The sequence below is a fragment of the Gavia stellata genome, chromosome 11 (genome assembly GCF_030936135.1).
Source record: "Gavia stellata isolate bGavSte3 chromosome 11, bGavSte3.hap2, whole genome shotgun sequence".
Lineage (NCBI taxonomy): Eukaryota > Metazoa > Chordata > Aves > Gaviiformes > Gaviidae > Gavia > Gavia stellata.
In genome coordinates this window covers 25,450,135-25,468,495 of record NC_082604.1, presented here as the reverse complement: position 1 = coordinate 25,468,495, position 18,361 = coordinate 25,450,135, and the positions used below count along the sequence as shown (strand labels likewise).

Here is an 18,361-nt window from a genome sequence, read left to right as displayed (position 1 = left end):
TTTGTAGTATCTCTCTTTATGGTGAAGTTAACCAGGCTTATCCAGCTTATTCTGCCTCTGTGGATGCACACTAGCAACTGTAGAAAGCTCTTGGAGGATTTATAGCACCATGGTCAAGCGAGCCTGTATTTGTCATTCCGAGCATTTGCGTTACCAGCTGACATGCTGCAGTGTCTCGACCAGCGTTCATCCCCTGGCAAGGCAGCCAACCTAAGGGAAAAGCACCGTCGTGCTTGAGTGTGCTGTAGTGTTTAAGGCAGGGGCAATGCTTCAGTCATATTTCAATTTTAACTGAATCAAGGCAAATTCAGTTCTCTGGAATTGAGTATTTTGGAGGTATAACCCAAGACCTTGTATGTGATCCACTGTTCTCTGAAAAGAGCATGAAGATTGGGGACAGCGTGGTGGCTCAGAAGATATTTGCAATATTCACTGCAAATTGGTATGTACCTAAATATATCGCTTATCAGTAATACAGGTAACAGCCAAAGCCAAGTCATCACCCACCAGCACGGGACAGTTTCCAGTCTAACCAGTAGCAGGAGACACTGTTGCTCCAGGTTGCCGTTTTGTGAGACCTTGCTGTGAATTATTCAGGAGCCGACTGAATTTCTGTGCCCTCAGCCACAGAATGCTGCCAAGAGACCTCACACTCTTCAAAGTACTTTTGTCTGTCCATCAGCATCTCAGTTCTGCTTTGCTCTGAGTCAGCTTCCATCAGCTGTTGTTCATCTCCACCTGGTACCATTCAGTTATACTGCTGCCTCTCCAGTAGCGGTGTGATCACATACAATAATGATGGGTAAGAATAAAGTTATCGAGTCGCTTTCTGAAAGAGAATTAGACATTTCTGAAGGTGGTACAGGCCTGCTCCATCTTTCAGCTCTGCTCGGTCCATTGGAAAAATGAACCTTGTGAATCTTGCAACTCTTTCGGAAGAGCTGCAAAATGAGCAGAACTGTTTCAGCTGCAAAGTAGCTAACATTTGCAAATAAGGCTGAAAACAAAACAACCTACAAAGAAATGTTTGCAGTCCATATGAACAACCTAGGAAAGGCTTCCTTTGCATTTTCTTGAAAACAGCAAGTGATACAACCAGAACACTGAAGAAATAACGTGGATTTCTTCAAGACGTCTGGCATTACCAAAGGAAAGTGAATAATTTTCGGTGGTTTCTTGAGAGTGACACAAGTAGCAATGCCCCTAGGTATCGTTCCTGTCTGAGAGGAGACTGTTACGTGCCTGGGGAGGAGGTACCTGAGGCACACATGGAGTTCTGGCTGTTCCTGAACTGAAGCAGCAATTAACGCCTCTGCATTCCTGGACTGTGCAAAGGAAGTAATGGTAGCAAAAGGTGGCTTTGTACGTCCTTTCTCTATTCTGTTAAAGCATAGATAATGTAAGAAGTATTTTCTCCAGAAAAGATGCTTACTGTGATCACCCACTGCTGCAGGGCTTTGGTTTTAATGCACTTACAGCTAAACAGGCAAGTAAAAAACCCCAAAACACCTCCCGACCCCAAAACCCAAACCCAATCTTTCTTGTAATAAATAGCTAAGTATATCAATGCTTTCTTCAAATAAATGTTACTATCTGACATGCAGGAAGCATGGGCCATGGGCTCCTGACGTCAGGCAGCCCAACTGTCCAGCCAGCAAACCCAAAAGGAATCAAGACGTGCCTGCGTTCGCCGCCCGTACTCGCAGCTTTGTTACAAGAGCTCCGTGCCGAGTGAGCCGGGTGACCCTGCCCTGCACCGGGGCTGCTCTGCTCCCGTTTGGGAAGGCAATTGTTATAATTGATTTAATTCTGTGAAGTGCTGAGCATCTGCTGCTCCCGCTTTGAAGGTTGTGATTGTCTTCGCTGCACTGTAATTTTGTTTAATTTCGTTCCCCGCTGCTCTGGTATGTGTTGTATGACCCAAGGTGAGGGTCCAGTTACGAGATCAGGCCAACAGAAGAATTATCAAGTTCAGTGCTTGATCTGACTGAATATCTGAAAATGCCACACAATTAGCCCACAAATTGGAGGCAGCAGGAGTCTTGGACTTTTTCCTGCAGTATGTTTATTAGTTGATGCATTAATAACAGCAACATCTAGCCCTTGTGAAGTGCAGCACTCAAAGTTTGCCTTTGAACTGCTGTCTAAATCGGCACTACCACAGGACAGGCTGACTGGGCTTCTCTCTTGGGATTTCAGCAGTTAATCATTATCATAAGATAGCCTAGCAAGAGTTCTGTTTTAATAAGATAAAAGGGAAAAATAAGTACTGTGCATTTGTAGGAATAGCTGACAATGCCGTGTAGTCCCTGCATTAAACAAAGAAAAACTTTGTCAGCCTTTGAAGTCAGCTAGGGTTAAGTAGGAGCAGTCCTTTCTTGTATGCTCTGCCATGCTACTGAAACAATAAATAAGGCCGTAAAGATTGAAACCGCATGCTGATGTCTCTTCCTTACAACTTGATAACAGCTCTCTCTGCAGTACGAACCGAACAGAGGCTGCGGGATGCGTTACAGTTTTGCATGAGGCACTCTTCTGTTTTTCGGAGACAGCACATACTTGGAAAGTGGTATAAGCCTGAAATCTTTCTCATGCCAAAGAAGACGCTGCAGTCTGGACAGGATGAAGGGAAGAGGCAGCCTTTTGATTTTGAGTAGATGAAACAATCATATGAAACAAGCTGAGCAGGAGCTCTGAGAGTAGAGAAGTCGGAGCAGACGTTGCGACATGTTACACCACCGCCTTCGCTCTCTGAAGGTCCAGGTTTACCTATAGCTACGGATCCCGAATTTCCCCCCCTTGTAGCCAAAGCAGACAGCGGTGCTTTCTGCTAGAGGACTGAATTTACATTTGTGGAAGATTCAGTACGAGTAGATTGGGACAAAGAGCCTGGGCGTGAAGAAGAGACAGGGCAAGAAAAGGGACAGAAGAGTCCAAGAGTGGAAGATGCGTATGGATAACGGTGTTATTCTGACCTGGTGGAGAGCTGTGAGGGTCGTTGTGTAGTGTATATGATGGTAATCGTCATAAGACTCTATTGGGAAGCCAGGCATTCTGATTTCATGGTAGAAGTGTGAGGATCAGGTGTTAAATATAAGTTTATATTAAACAAGGAGGACAAAGAGCTAAGTTTTATTGAATAACTGCTCATTTAATGAGCACAGTCGTTCCTGAGACTGAGTGATTTGGTTCTGTGGAAAGAATGACATACAATTGTGTATGTACAGATTTATTATCATTTAGTATAACGTAATTATACATGTACTTATATAATCTAAGCACACACACACATATATATAGACAGAGAGGTTAAATTAAGGCTACATAGACAACATAGTTCCTAATTATTTTTTTTTAACTCTGCATAGCAGCCTTAACGTTCTTGTAAAGCAGCATTTTGGGTATGATGTGGCCCATTGACAGGCACCAATGGCTTATTTTCACTGCTGTCAGCCCTGGTACAGATGCAAATTGAATCCATGGGGCTGCTCTTCCTTACATGGCCTAGATGTAGGTACTGAGCTCCTTAAGCTCCCTGGAGTTGTTTTGCTACGTTTAATTTGTCTGGGTTTTCTCTACGCGTTCTCTTTGCCAGGTTTTCATTTCAGCACTGCACTACACTAGGGCTTATGTTCACTGCTAAAAAAAATCTTTAGAAAGGTGTCAGGAGAGTAAATGGGAGCATAAGTTTTGCATTTCAAAAGACAGGGAGATCAGCAGGGGTGGCCCCACGTCTTGCATTATGTCTTGCATTACGTCGAATTATTTCCTTTTTCCTCTGTCCGTTATAGAAGCAGAAGTACTGGCTTGTGTGAAGCCATTCTCTCCCGTTTTATGGCTTTTCAATATATTCTCAGCTGTGTTTTTCTATGCAGAAATCTGTTGCTTGTGTAAAATGGGTCACGTTTTGCTGAGATGCTCATAGCAGAATTGTGCAGGCTTAACCCTTGACGCAACTTTGGCTCTTAAGCGTAGTCGCAGAGTGATGTGGGACAAAGCATCCCTGAAAAGATGAGCAGCGCCCCGTGTTTTCAGATCTCTGAGCTAGAGTTTATACAGAAAAGAAACAGGAACTCTGCTAAAAATGGATGTTTTGCGTTTTCAGCTTGTCCAGACGGATTCTTTGGGCTTGACTGCCACCAGGTGTGCAACTGCAAGAATGCTGCTGGCTGCGACCACGTCCTGGGAACATGCCGCTGCCTCCCCGGCTGGCTGGGAGAGACCTGCGAGCAGCGTACGTACAGGCCACGCTCACCATCCCTGTTCCCAAACCCTTGCAGCGCTAACATGGGGTTCTTCTGGGAATGTGGGATGACCTACCAGGGTACAATTTTAGATAGGTCACATTCCTTTCCAAAGATGCCAAAAAAGGGAATGATTTTTGGTAGCTGTGTAAATAGTCAACTGCATTTTTTTTTAACTGCTGTTGGCACTTGTCAAACATTATTAGCATCAGTTTTTTAAATAGCAGAACTGTTTCCTACCATATGACAAATCTCTGCTTTTTATTTTTGTGCAACATTAAGAAATGAAAAGTTGTGTCTCTGTTTCTGGTGTATCTCATCTAATTATCAATTATAAAGTGACAGATTACAAATGCGCAAAGTGGAAAAATCAGCACTGGGACTATTTCGTTATTTGAGCATGACAAAATAGTTTTTTAACTAATTCTTAGAAAAGTTATTTGTTTTTAAAAAAAAGTCAACTTCCTAGATTTTCACAAGTAGAGATTATCCCACAATCTTTAAGCTAATAAGGTTTTTTTGTATGTTTGTGTGTATGTGTATAAAAAATCGTCTCTTCTGAGAAATTGTTCACTAAATTTCATGGGAAATTAAACTATTGCCTTTAGCTACATAGCATTAGATATGGAGATGACTGAGCCTATTTCCAAATTTAGCAAATACGGGCGGTTTTTTAAGATTTTCAGGTTTTCACCTCTCAACTTCCTAGTTTCATCCTAGGATGATGTCATGGTCTATACTTCCTTTCGAAAATCTGACTGCCGTCTGCAGGATGGGTCTAGAGCAGCCCCACAAGGAGCCAACTTTCATTGTTAGTGAACACTTTTGTAAGGCTTCTTTATTCCATAGGTTGCAGATTTCTGCAATGGAAAATTGGTTTAATTTAGAAAATAGAGAGAAATGATACCTGTATTGGCACAATTCTATTCTCCAGCCATACACCGTGTTGTAATCAGGCCTGTTTGAGAGCTGTGCTTGCTCTTCATAATATTTTTCCCTCGTTTGCCCTCACCACACAACACAGCCTGTCTTCTGAAAGGGCTTCTGCAAAATCCCCTGCTCTTTTGATTTGCAGAAGGGTCAATGCTGGTGAATCTTTCCACTTTTTAGATATTTCTGCAAATGTCCCACCGGTGCAGTCCTTTTTGCCTCCGCGTGGCCCTCCATAGGAAAGCTTGGCTTTCTGTCTTCCACCACTTGAAGATGGTGGTGGTGGTAATACTCCCCTGTGGGTGTAGGTTAATGAGCTGACCATAAAATAAATGCAGAGCCAGAGGCATATAGCCATACCGCAGAGCAGAAAAGGTGCTGCTGAACAGGTATGATGTTTGCTTCTTGGTCGCAGCCCGCTTTTACCGCCCTTCAGCCAAACCACAGCGTTAGCAATGAGTCACCTTGGCCCTTCCCTGCTCCTTAGACTGCGTTAGGGATGGGAAGCTTTGTTTCTACATATTTCATTAAATTCAATTAAGAAATGCAGCCTCTTTGTCAACGGCCTTCTGTGCCCCCTCAACTCGCATGAGAAAAAAACCTATTTATTCTCTTGAGCCGCAGCCGTTAGAGCTTTATGCCAAGTTAATTTATTCTTCATGCTGGTGAAGATGCCAAAGCTTCTGAGGTCTCCTTTGCCTGTAAATAAAAGAGCAAGGTCAGTTAACGGTGCAAAGGGTAACCTCCTTTTCTCTTGGCTAAACGATGGAACTTCATTTTAAGACTGGACCTCGGCTGCACTGCTCCAAAGCTGCTTGGAGTAAGGCAACCATGGGTCGGAGATGCCAGCTCACCACTCCCCATCCTTGTTGGGTGTTTAATATTCCCATTGCCGGTTCCTGGCACTCGCCAGCTCTAGCAGCTGGAAGGACAGCACTCATGTTGAAGTAATCAGATTGCAGGCAATGTGCTGGAGGATATTGAGGAATAATTTTGACATCATGGGATTTGAATTGATCTTAAGCTGGCCATGTAGTGCATTTTATACGCTGCTATCTAATTATGGGCAATTCAGGCAGTAATGCCTTTTGTTGAAGCTGCCTAACACTTTCCGTTACAAGACTGTGTTTTTCAGTTGCTTGTAAATGAATTATATTAATCTGGGATGAAATCTGCCAAGCAAGCTCTGCCTCGGCTTAAGGTTGTGTTTGGTGATTTATTTTTTTTTATTTTATTTTGGGGGTTGTTTTTTGAGTGTCTGCCTAAGATTATTTTAGGTTTAGGAAAGAGGTTTAGGAAAGATGTATTGCCTATGTTTAAAATAAATTAAACTGTTTTGCTGAGTGTCATGATGCCTTGGTGATATAGAAGAGGACTTGACATTTGGCATCTCTTTGTGCCAGAGATGTAACCTTCCTTTCTGTATACAAACTTACCCAAATTTTGCAGTTTCCAAAAACAAACAAACCACCAAAAAAAAATCTCATGTTGTGTATGGACTGTAGAAGCTGAACACAATTCAGCATCTGCATTTTGCCCTGCTTTTGTTAGTACTAAAACTGTCTCTTTCTGGAGCTGTTGGGGCTCAGCAGGATCTTCACAGAAGCAGTTTCTTGTGGTAAAACGAGACCACGTTGGTTTGCAAAATAAATGAGTACGGAAAGATCGGCTCTGCTAGAGTCTCTGCTCAGGGGCACTGATAACCAGGGGTTTGGCATTTCGTGGTGTGCGAGCGCTTGACTTTGCAAATTCCCCGTTCTTTTAAAGCTGAAGCTTCATTTTGGGGAGAATAATCCACAGGAGCTGCGTGAAATCAAAGCTTCTGGGCACTCTGTTGAGTCTTAGTGCCCATCGTTTCCCTGTGCTCCCCAACACTTTTGATGGCTGTTGACTTCCAGTGTGAATGCTTTGGTCTCCAGTTTCATGTGTTCCTTTCTGTGCGTGCAAACAGAGATTTTAAAGACTGCAGATGAATAAATCCTCCTCTTACAGAGGAAAGGCACCAAAAGGAAAACTGTGAACCAGGATGAAGTCTAATAATCTAAACCTTTCTCTTTCTTCTTTCCATCGCAGTCCTCATGAAGAAAGGAGAAAAGTCCCAGGGATATTTGTACATTCAGTTGAGGGACTTCATAAAATAGCTTCAATATATCACTTGTTATCTTATCCTTCAGAAAAGTAGTTTGATAATCAGGATTGTCCTACAAAGAAGCTAAAAAAAAGTTTGTATCCACCCAATAGAATAATTAAAATTTTCTTCTCCAGAAATTTCTGCTTTCTTACCAGAATTTTCACTGGAAAACTCTTTTGTCTTCTCGGTAAGCATAACAAGCACTTTGCACGCATACTCCAAAAACCTCACACGAACCACTAGTAACCAGTCAGGGGACCTGGTTATGAGCTGGTTTTTCCTTTGGCTTGGCTATGATATAGTTCTGGTCTGTATTGTGGAAATATTTAGTTCTGCTCCCAAAACGGAGCCAGAGCTTTGTAGGATGGGCTGAACTTTTAACTTGGCAACCAAGCCTCATTTGCAGAACAAACTGTTAGCTGTGATGGGACTGAGCTCCTGCGCTTTCTTGTGGTTTCAGTGTGGATGGGGTCCAAGCAATGACAAAAATGAGCACTGTTGAAAAGAAGTCCTGGGAGAAATGGTGTCTGTGAGAACCGCGTTGGGAAGCTGCAAGTCCTCAGCTGGGAAGAAAAGGGCTGAGAATGGATCAGATACTGTCAACCAAGCTCACCCCTGAGGTCCAGATGGTTTCACTCCTCCCTCCGGTCCTGAGGGACGTGTCCTCCCGCAGCACTGCATCTTGTTCTGCACACTGACACCCTCAAAGGCATAGAGGTTTTGGTGAAAAGTCATCGTTTGGGTCTGATCCTGGAAGATATGTTCAGCAAGTGCAGGACACTTTTCTGGATCAGGGATCAGAGCCTTTTTTGTCTTTCCAATGTGTGCCAGCAGTGCTGCAGGGATGAGAGGCTCTGACAGCTTCATACAAGTGAAGGAGAGCCTCTGCAAGGCAGGCACAGAAACCGTGCAAGGAGGCTATCCAACTTCATCAACTCATTTTGTGTTCTGTGGGTCATATCTGAAGAAAACAGGGTAGCAGTACTGTCTGTTTTCCACCATTTAAAGCTATCCAAATCTCCAGTGCAATGGAGACTACAGGAATTTTATCACTGCCATTTTTCACAGGCAGCAGCACTGAAAACGGAGCTGCAGCAAGTGTTCATTTGTGAGATGGCTGCATTAAGTTTTCACCTGGGAGCCAGCTGCTTAACCGAATGCGTTGAAAATATCACCCATCTCTGACCAAAGAATGAGACTCCGGGTGAGTGAAGGCATCCAGCCGTGAAAAATGAACATTGAAAACAATGAAGTTGTCAGTTCTCTTACCAGGATGCAAATAAATACCCGGGCTGTCAAGCCAGCGGTTCTGCTGGACCATTAGTTTAGCACAAAGACATTCCGCAGGGCAGGGGATGACAGCTGATCCATCACCCGAGTGATCCTGCCCTTCAATAAAAACCTCTTCAGAACGTGCTGATACATATTTTTAAGCCACGTTATTTAGTGTCAGGCATGGCTAATATATGGACTTAGGCGCCCTTTTGATGTGAAAAGTGTGTCATTGGAAGGCAGTTTCAAACTGATTTCTCCGGCATTGGGTTGTGTCTCAGGTTTGCTTTGTACGATGCCTCCTTTAATGTGTCCTGATGGGGTTTTATGGACTTTTCTCCTTGCAGCCTGCCAGGGGGACAGCTACGGGCCAGGCTGCAGCCACACTTGTCACTGTCACAATGGAGCGCTCTGTCATCACGTAACCGGGAGGTGCCTTTGTAGCCCGGGGTGGAAAGGAGCCACCTGCCAAGAAGGTACAGTCAGAAATTCAAACCCCTGCCAGAGGATTATAGGAGGGAAAAATAAAACTTCTGCTCAGGGGGCTTCGTTGTATTTTAATTATCAGCTCGTTGCCCGGTGTTGTCATTGGGTTTGTATCCGCACAATAATGCGGCTCGGTCCATTAAATAAATCTGTGATGCCGCGTTGCAGGGGCCGGGTATAGGAGCTCAGTGTACTTGGGGCAGAGGGGGCTGAAACAGTCATAAACTGGAAAGAGAGCGGGTTTTGAAGGCTGTCTGATTAAGGGAGAAATGGTCCATAAAGCTCCCATTTATAACACTGAAACAAAACTGTTTCTTTTCTATGGCCTGCTTTACCGTCCCATGCGCCCGACTGATCCTCGTCGTTACCGTACACTGTTCCAGACATAGGCTAAATCCAGAACATGTGAAAGGCATTGGGACTTCCAGCCTTGGCAATCAGACCGATACGTGTGACTCAAACACAAGCCCAACTCCAAGGAGCCTTAAGAAAAGAGGCTGGCAAAGAAAGGCTGCGCTGAGGCTTATATTTCACCTCCTAATCCCCTGAACCCATGCTGCTAGAAAAAGTCTGTCCATCCCCGTTGCAGAAGGTTCCTTTGTCTGCGTCTCCCCCGCGAGGTCCCTGGTTCTACAAGCGCTGCCGTGGAGCTGGGGTTGCAGGGCTGTGGGGCGCTTGCTACTGCGCGTCCTCCTGGGCTGTGGAGTCAGCACCTCCATGCAAGCAGCAGCTGCCCTTCGGAATACCAAGAGCATGGTTAGGGAAAAGGGGATGAAAGCTGGCGGAGTAGAGGAAGATGTAAATTGAGTGGATCCCCCTTTAAAAGCTACTTTGAAGAGCTCTTTCCATGAAGGAATAAAAAATTGGGAAGGCACCAAACCGTTCCTGATGACATGTACGACACGACCTAAAATATTCTGGTTTGCATGAAGGCCTCAAATACAAAACCAAAGTTAAAAAAAAGCTGTTGTCGAGTATGAAGGCGCTGTCGGACGTACCCTTTGTCTTTAATGATACGTTTGGGGATTTCTTTCCTCTTTGAAAGTAAGGAGGTAGAATAAGTGCGTGAGGCTGGGTGAGCCATCCTCTGGTGACTGTGCTTTTGCAGAGCGAGAACTTGCTTCTGTTAGCATCTTAAAAAGGTGCCACATGACAGAGGTGTGTGGGTTTTGTACCAAAAAAATTAGGTTCTATCCATAGGATCTGGTGATAGGAATTAATAAACTTGCTTAATATAAATTAGGTAAACTGTGAAATGTCATCAGCCAGCTGTGGGTAGCAAGATCAATTAGAAAAGGAGTTGTGATTTTAAGAGGACCGTACAAAGAAATTCTGAAAACAGGCAAATCAATAACTCCACTCCTTGGCATTGAGGAGGCTGGTAGGAGCCAAGAGATGGTTTTTGTAGGTGCGAACAGAAAATCTCGAGGTCATTTGGTGGGTCGTAGCTAATTGACTTCATCACCTGCTTTGTTCCTAGATGAGTTTTACGCTGGTCTGTGTAATTCCTTATCAGTCGTTTTTACTCGGTTGTACCTCCTACAGCGGCTCCACGATCACCAGGGTGAGCTGGGCTGTAAGCTGGGAAAGGTTGTGTTTAACCTGTGTCCTCCTCTTGCTCTTCTTAATGGAAGGCTTTGCTCCCACCTCCTCTTTGCAGCCTGTCCTCCTGGATGGTATGGTGCAAACTGCCTACAGCGCTGCGTCTGCCACGGCCAGGCGACGTGTGACCGGGTGACGGGCGAGTGCCGGTGTCCCCAGGGTTGGACGGGGATAGCGTGTGAACTGGGTGAGTCTCATCATGTCCTCCATCCCTCCGGTACCTTGTTTCAGTCACTCTGCAAGGAAATTCAGTTCTGGTGAGGTCTGGTTTGAGACGGCCCAGGAAGAAGAGAGAGGTGGGGCAGAGGGCTGGGGAGCACCGTGTGTGGAGAGGTTGAAAAAGTTGGGATGGTTTGGTCAGAAATGAGAAGACTGAGGGGAGACATGGTATTGGCACTTGAACGTACCATGGTGCTAGAAACTCGCTGGACAAAGGAGAGGAATAAGCTCTTCTTTGTCCCTTGGGGACAGGGAAGATAGGTAATGAACTCGATTTGAGGAGAAAAAAATAATAAATCCTCCAAGAGGAAAACGTTGTATTTCTTGAGAATGTTGCCAAGGCAGGCTTCAAAATCTCCCTCACTGAAGCTTGTTAGGACCAGCTTAGTTGTCTCACCATATTTCAAAGGTGTTAGTGTGTTCTCCCTGGAGCCACTCCAGCCTGGCTCCCCGTCAGTCTCCCCCATCTCGTTTCAGAGTGTGGGGACAGGAGGTACGGAGAGGGCTGTGAGCAGAACTGTACCTGCCACCATGGGGTTTGTGACCAGCACTCGGGGAAATGCGTCTGCCGCGCTGGCTGGACTGGGGACCACTGTGATGTTGGTAAGGGCAGTTCCTTCTGCAGATGCTTTATTTTAACACTCTCTTCTGCAATCAACCATTTCTTTCTCCGCAATAAGAAGTCCGTCTCTATTTTGTATCTTAATTTTCCAGTATTCTGTAGCCTGATAAGAAGTAATGCCAGTGTGAGCGCACACCATGTGTCTCGGGAGGCCGGGGGGCAGGTCTCTGCGCAACCACAAATACATGCCCTTGTCCAAATCATTTAACCTCCTCCTACTTCTGTTCCCTGCCTGCTAAGAAAATGAAGGTATTTCTCTGCCTTACAGGTACAAGGAAGAACGTACGAAAGGGAGTGAGTTGTAAGGAGAGTTTGCCAGATCAGCCAGGTGCTGCTGGGTCACTGGGGGGAGCTCAGCAAATTGGGCTGTAATGGTTCAGATTGCCCCTCCCTTGCATGCGGTCCAGATTGCCCAGATTTGACATAGCTGTCTGGCAAGTTTGGATCCGTGTAAATCCCTGAAATAGAAATCTCATAAGCAGTAGGTATCAGATGACTTGCAATGTGTCCTCACCTCAGCCACTGACATGCTGTGACTTTTGCAAGCCACAAGCAATTTTCTGATGTCTCCTGAGGTGCTGAGGACTCTTAAAGCCTCAGCCACCAGTGTGACCTGCAAAGCCTTCACAGTGCCCACCGTCCTTTTCTTCAGGCCTCGCTTTCTCCTTGATCGCTTTGCAGAGACCTGTGAGGTGGAAAGCAGTACATGGACACAGCGTATTTTCACTGTTCAAACAGCTGTCCCTCTGTCTATGCATAATTGTGTAAAAGTGAATGGCATCACCATCGCTATAGACACCATCTGGATTTGTACACTAGACTATGACTAAGTCTTTGCAAGCTTTCATGTGTGGACTCATTAATAGCCAATGCTAAATGCTTTTAATATTTTTAATATATTCTCTTTCAATGATATTTTCTGGGCATGCAGTCTTCTAAATATACATCGCCATGTGCAAGAAGAACAATATTGGCTCATTTGCCAATGACGGGCGCTTTCTGTGCAGCAGGAAGGACTGTTGCTCTCTCTGCTTCTCCTCGCAGTCTGCCCCCCGGGATTTTTTGGCAAGCGGTGCGAGGAGCAATGTGACTGCGTGCACGGCTTGTCCTGCCACCATCAAACTGGAGCGTGTCACTGTGAAAGGGGATGGCGAGGGAGGCACTGTGACAAACGTGAGTGTCTGCTGGGTATCTAAGGAGGGAAGTTGAGTTGGTGTGTACGTTCCTCCCGGATCCAGAGCTGTGACAGGATCCTTTCACTCCCACGTTGCTCCGTGGGGTCGGTCTGGAAGTGTTCACGAGGGTGGTTGCAGCAGATCTGTCAGAGGGGGTAGCTTTGCACCGTCCTGCCGGTCCCCTGCCCCGTGCCCTAACAAGAATCGGTTGCACCATTGCAGCTTGCTTGCCCGGCCGCTACGGCGTGGGCTGTGCCCAGCGGTGCCGGTGTCCTGCGGGTACCCCCTGCCATCCCCTGACGGGCGAGTGCGGCTGTCCTCCGGGATTCACTGGCTACGGCTGCGAGAAAAGTAAGTTTCTTACAAGAATGCAGATGTTTTCCTTGTAAATGAATTAAAAAATTCATTTCTTAAATAAAAACCTGATTATATAACCAATGCCTGAAGAGGGAGTGAAGATGGACAAGGGCTGTGTGTCACTCACCCAAATGGCTTGGCGGGTTCTGACCTCTGTGCCGGGCACGGTTGGGGCTGGTGAGGTTTGCCCTCTCTAGGTTTGCAGCTCTCAGGCTGGCAGGGAGCGGCTGGGGACTGAACTGGACCAAAATAGGCTGAGGAGGTGCCAGCAAAGCCCTGCTCCTGCCCGCGGCCATTGCTGCGCCGTGGGTAAAGCAGCAGCTCTGCTTTCTGTTGGCCTTGTCCCGGTGAGAGAGCGTCTATCCCTGCTGTCAGAGCTCATGGAAATGTCATTATCTGGTTTTTCTTCGATGTTGAATTTGGCCGTCTGGAGCTGCCTTTGAAAGCAGGCTCATTCTGTGACCCTGGCTGCATAGTTTTGACTTTGTTCTTCCTTACAACGTTTTGCCTGAGCGCTGCTTTAGCAAAAAGAAAAACAACAATAAAAAGAATTAAAAGAATTGACATTGGTGTCCCATATCCTCCACTAAAGGACTCTAAATCCTGACCCACAACCAGGGCAGCTTAGTGGAAGTGAAATGGAAGAATTAGACATGAAAAGTCCAAAATCTGTGGGCAATGTGGCCGTCAACAGGCAAAATGAAACCTGTGAAGATGCTGGTGCTACAGCAGCTTTGCAAGTTTAAACTCCCTGCAAAAGGTAGAATGTCTTTATCCACCTGCCTGGTCCCTGGTGAATTATACTGTTATTTTAGTCAATTTTACCTGACATTTGCCTATGATTTTCTCTAGTGACAAGAAAATTGTATCTGGCCCTTGACAGTTGGGCACAAATTGACTGAACGAAACAAAATCAAGCAGTGAAGTAACCCCCAAGTAAATGTAATAAATCCAAAGTCCCGGAGGAGAGCGTCGTTCTGTAGGCAGGGATTTTATTTAATAAATTTGAGCTTGCTCTTTGAGTGCTATATTTACCAAGACAAATTTAATTTATTGGTTTACATTTCCTCTTCCCCAAGCTTGTCCACCGGGCACGTATGGTAAGAACTGTAACCGAGTATGTCAGTGCTCTGCGGAGAATGAGGAATGTCACCCGGTGACTGGCGACTGTGCGTGCCGCCTGGGCTACTACGGGGCCCACTGCAACCTCCGTGAGTATCTTTTTTGGGCTGCCCGTTTTCTGAGCGAGGACCGAGTTATGCAGAAGCATGTGCTAGCGCTTTGAGTTCATCTGTGTCAGTACCTTCAGAGTTGACTGAGATAAAGTAAGCATAGGTTGGGTTAATTTACAATAATCAAAATACGTGTATTATTGCAAGGGATTATTTAAAAAAAAATTTAAACTTATTTTAATTAAAAAGAAAACTTCCTTTTTTTAAAAAAAACCAACTCATTTACTAGCTAAATTCTTTCCAATTTCACGCCACGATGAAGAATATCAATATCATTCTCTGCATTTACACCTCTCCTCTTCAGCTACACCTGGATATTGTGCAGCTCTTTCATTTTCAAATACCTAGGCCAAAATACTTCCCGAAATCTCTGCGTGCTCAAGTAAGGACAAATGGTTATTAGAAAACAACAAGCTGCAAGTGGCAATAAATCTTAAGTGATTCATAAAGTCAGTTAAGTTGTAGGGCCTTCTGAGGAACAATCAAATTAAATTGTTACTCTGGATTGAAAAATGGTGACTAGCGTAGAGGACAAAATGCCAATTGGCTGAACATTCCATCATAAAAAACCTTCCCAGATCCACATGTCTCATGCCGGTATTTTAGGACATCTGCAAAGTTGTTCCTGGTGGAATGTGGCAACTGATAAGAAACATATACCAAAGTATCCAAAAAAGGAGACAGTTAATTACCCTTTTATTTACAACTTTAATTTTCTTTTTACTCCATGGCTTGTAATAGTCTCATTTAAAAAAAAAAAAAAAAAAAGCGCTGTCGTCTTTCAAGCTCAGTCTTCCTCTCTTTGGCAAACGCTGGTTTTTCTTTCCTAGAAATCCAGCACGGCTGTTTGGTTTGCTTGCTTTTTTCAGTGACAGTTTGGATACAAAGGCCAGCTGCGATGCGCGCAGCTCTAGTAAGAGTTAAACCTGTGCTTTATTCCTCGAGTAGAAATAGGAATGAAGCTCATTTTAGAGATGGGCATTTGTATTACCATCATGCCATCACAAGTTATTCTTTAAAATATAAACGTAAGGGTTGATTCTATCCTCCTTTGTGCATCAGTTCTCACTGGATGTGAGATCAAAATCCGGCCTTCGAAATCTAGGCTAGAGCCACCTGGATCCATTATACATTACATTATAATAAATACTGTAGTAGAGCAGTAGTGGAGATCAACTATTTAACAGTATCATTTTAAAAGACTGAATCATGGTTAGCCTATTACTTCTATGTAGCAATCTTTCGGTAGTCGTTACCTGGGCATATAGTACTAAATCTCTAGGTTATAGTAAATGTCCTTGAGCTTGCTTAGATCCTTAAGGTTTTACTTCAGAACTTAAAATTTAAAACATTAATAATTGCACTGAAGTTCTGATGTAAAAGAAATTACAAAATCAAATTTGTGTTTCGTTGCATTTAGAGGGGATTTTGCCATGAGCTCCTGTGTAGCTAGGATTAAACCTATAGCATATGAGACATGAGCCTTCATGGCGCTGTGTTCTCTTAGATTCCAAAAATACACAGTCTCTTGCACAGCAAATTCTCACTTAATAAATATAGTTTTGTTAAATGTTTACTGGAGAATTAATGGAATGGTGGATAACCATTGTCTGATAAAGTCTGATAAGCAGGGATAGCTAGCGTGACTGTGGTGGAAACAGTCCTTGTTCCCACCGTCCTCACTACAGAGAGAACTGGGGCTGCTCCAGGATGAAGAAGCTTTCGATATAATATTAAAAACAGCATAGAGAGCCGCTCCCAAAGATGTGAAATGGGCTTCAGTCCAGTCAACATGTGGTTGGATGCTGCTGGAAATGGTTTCTGGCAACTATTGCTATATTTATAGTACTGTGAAAAAAGGTTCAAGAAAGTATCTATAAAAGGTGTAGTTGGCTGGGAAGACAAAATTCCAGGAGCCAAGAGCAACGAGGCTTTCATGTTCTCAGATTTTGGAGTGAAGAGCTGAAACAGTCTCTTGGCAGGATCCAGAGGAAGCAGACAAACTAGCAATAAGGTTCCCATCAATTGTCCATAACTCCGTGGATGGGCAGTTGAAGTTATGAATAAAAAGCAGTAAGTGGTGTTGTAATGGATAAAAAACCCCATCCTACGTCTCTGTGACATTTACGGGGCTGGGTGTGAACCCTGAGCCCAAAAGACCTCACCAGCTTCACCTTCAAGCTGTAGGTAACAGGATGCTTCAGAAGTGATTTTTTGACAATGCAGTTAATAACAGTGTTAAGAAAAGCCCTAGTGTAGGCAGTTGGTATGAAAAGATTTAGGAGCACTTGGTCGTGGCAAACCCACCCAAACCAGAAGGAAAAAATCAGGAAATGAGTTAGAAATCTGGCTGCTGCTCCTGCCGTTCTCAGAAAAATGTAAGTCAGATGCACAGGAAACTGTTAAATTAGAAAATGTCTTTATGAGATAACTGGTGGTTAGAGGCTAACCCTCTTTATAAAGGCAGAGCCTACTTAAATGGTAGGACACTGTGTAAATTGCCTTAGTTATCTGCCTAGAAGTTCTTCTGCAAAGTAGTAACGGATGAGATGGCCTTGTTAATAATCACGTGAGCGTCGCAGCTGATGTGTTTGCCCTGCTTGTGCTGCTCCCTGTTGAACCAAAATAAATAAAATGCTGCAAGGGTAAATAAATTGGTAAGGGGAGAATTACTGCATCCCTTTCAGTAATGGAGCAGCTCGTGCTAGTCTTGAGCTGAGGAACAACCCTGAAAGCTTTGCCAGGGAGAAGCAAAGTGTTTGGGAGTGTGTGAGACAGAATTAAAAAAAAGAGAAAAGCCAAATGATGACCGAAAGGAAAGGGAGGAGGAAAAGAGAAACTCACTTAGACTCCAATTAAATCATTGAATCTGGGTGTGTCCTTAACTTCATGTCTTGGTGGAAATGGAATAGATGTTGCAGGGCTCACTCCCTGATGCCAGGGTTTGCACATGAAACAGATTTTCTGTACTGACAGATGGAAGCACTGATGACGAAGTATTCATTGAGAAGAAGCCATGGTTGAGAAGGGCTGGGGAGAAGATCTGCGTGTTGTAAAAGTGTGTATCTGTTTAGCCCTGATGATCTGCTATCCTGATTTGAGCAGAAGCCAATTTTCAGTTTTATTTGAAAAGGCATCCCTTTAAAGCTTCACCATAAGCTCTCCCTCTCTATTGAATAGTTCAAACAATCCAGAGATTTCTCCAGCCACTCAGACCATGCTTTCATGCCTTCAGAAAAGACAGAAAATGTATAAAGTTATTTATGCACAGATTGCAAGAGATCTGTTGCTTGGAGACGTGTGCAAATACATATTCAACCAGCTTTCCAAAGTAGCCGTAGGCTTTCCTTTTCCCGGCGGAAGAGAAGGAAGAAAGGAGCAAAGAAATGACATGTAGAGGCAGTAGCACTAGGGTAACTGTTGAATGATGATCATGTTGCTCTAAAAGCATCAGCTTCTCCCCCTTCCAGTACACTGGAAAGTTGGGAGAATAACCTGCATCTCCAGAGTTCAGTGGTGGCACGCTGGAGGCCACCCTGACAGCCGGAGGCACGTGCCTAGCAGCTCTGCTCAGCTCTTTTCCTCAATTCCAGCCTCCATCCCTCTAAACGATATCTTGAAGATGTAAGCTAAGTGTGGCAGATGCATTCATGTCTTCCTGATCTTGTATTCAGTGCTCCTTCAACATGAGCTGTCCAAAAAGAAACCAGAAATACTCGCTACCACCTGGAAAACCTCTTCATGGACAGCTCGTTGCCATGTAACACTGGCTCAGCAATCCATCCAGGTCTAATGTTTCTTCTGGTTATTACAAAATACAGCTGCGGGTTTTTTTTGTTCTCTCAGAGAATTTTCTGGCTTTGCATTTAAAGCATCTCTCTCCTGTATCTGTCTTCTGAGAAGGTGTCTTCTGAAATTTTGTGTTACTGTCATGTGCACATTTTCATAGTCTTCCACCCACAGCCCACTAGATGTGCCAGAGCAATGCCAAACTCCAGTTTGGAGTGCGAGTGGATTATAGAGGAAAAAAACTTTCTCCAACTTAAACTTTCTTAAAAGACGAGACCTGCCCCACTATCTGTAACTGGTCA

At 44.4% G+C, this 18,361-nt stretch overlaps 1 protein-coding gene across 1 annotated transcript in view; it reads left to right on the top strand.

The window, feature by feature from the left end:
• The window catches only part of LOC104256045 (multiple epidermal growth factor-like domains protein 6), a 205,701-nt gene that overhangs the window by 176,393 nt on the left and 10,947 nt on the right, over positions 1-18,361 (top strand). Inside the window, exons 23-29 of the mRNA XM_059822605.1 lie at positions 4,106-4,234; positions 8,925-9,053; positions 10,724-10,852; positions 11,362-11,487; positions 12,551-12,679; positions 12,904-13,032; positions 14,118-14,249. Coding sequence (XP_059678588.1) covers positions 4,106-4,234; positions 8,925-9,053; positions 10,724-10,852; positions 11,362-11,487; positions 12,551-12,679; positions 12,904-13,032; positions 14,118-14,249 — 903 coding nt within the window. The remainder of the gene's footprint in view (positions 1-4,105; positions 4,235-8,924; positions 9,054-10,723; positions 10,853-11,361; positions 11,488-12,550; positions 12,680-12,903; positions 13,033-14,117; positions 14,250-18,361) is intronic.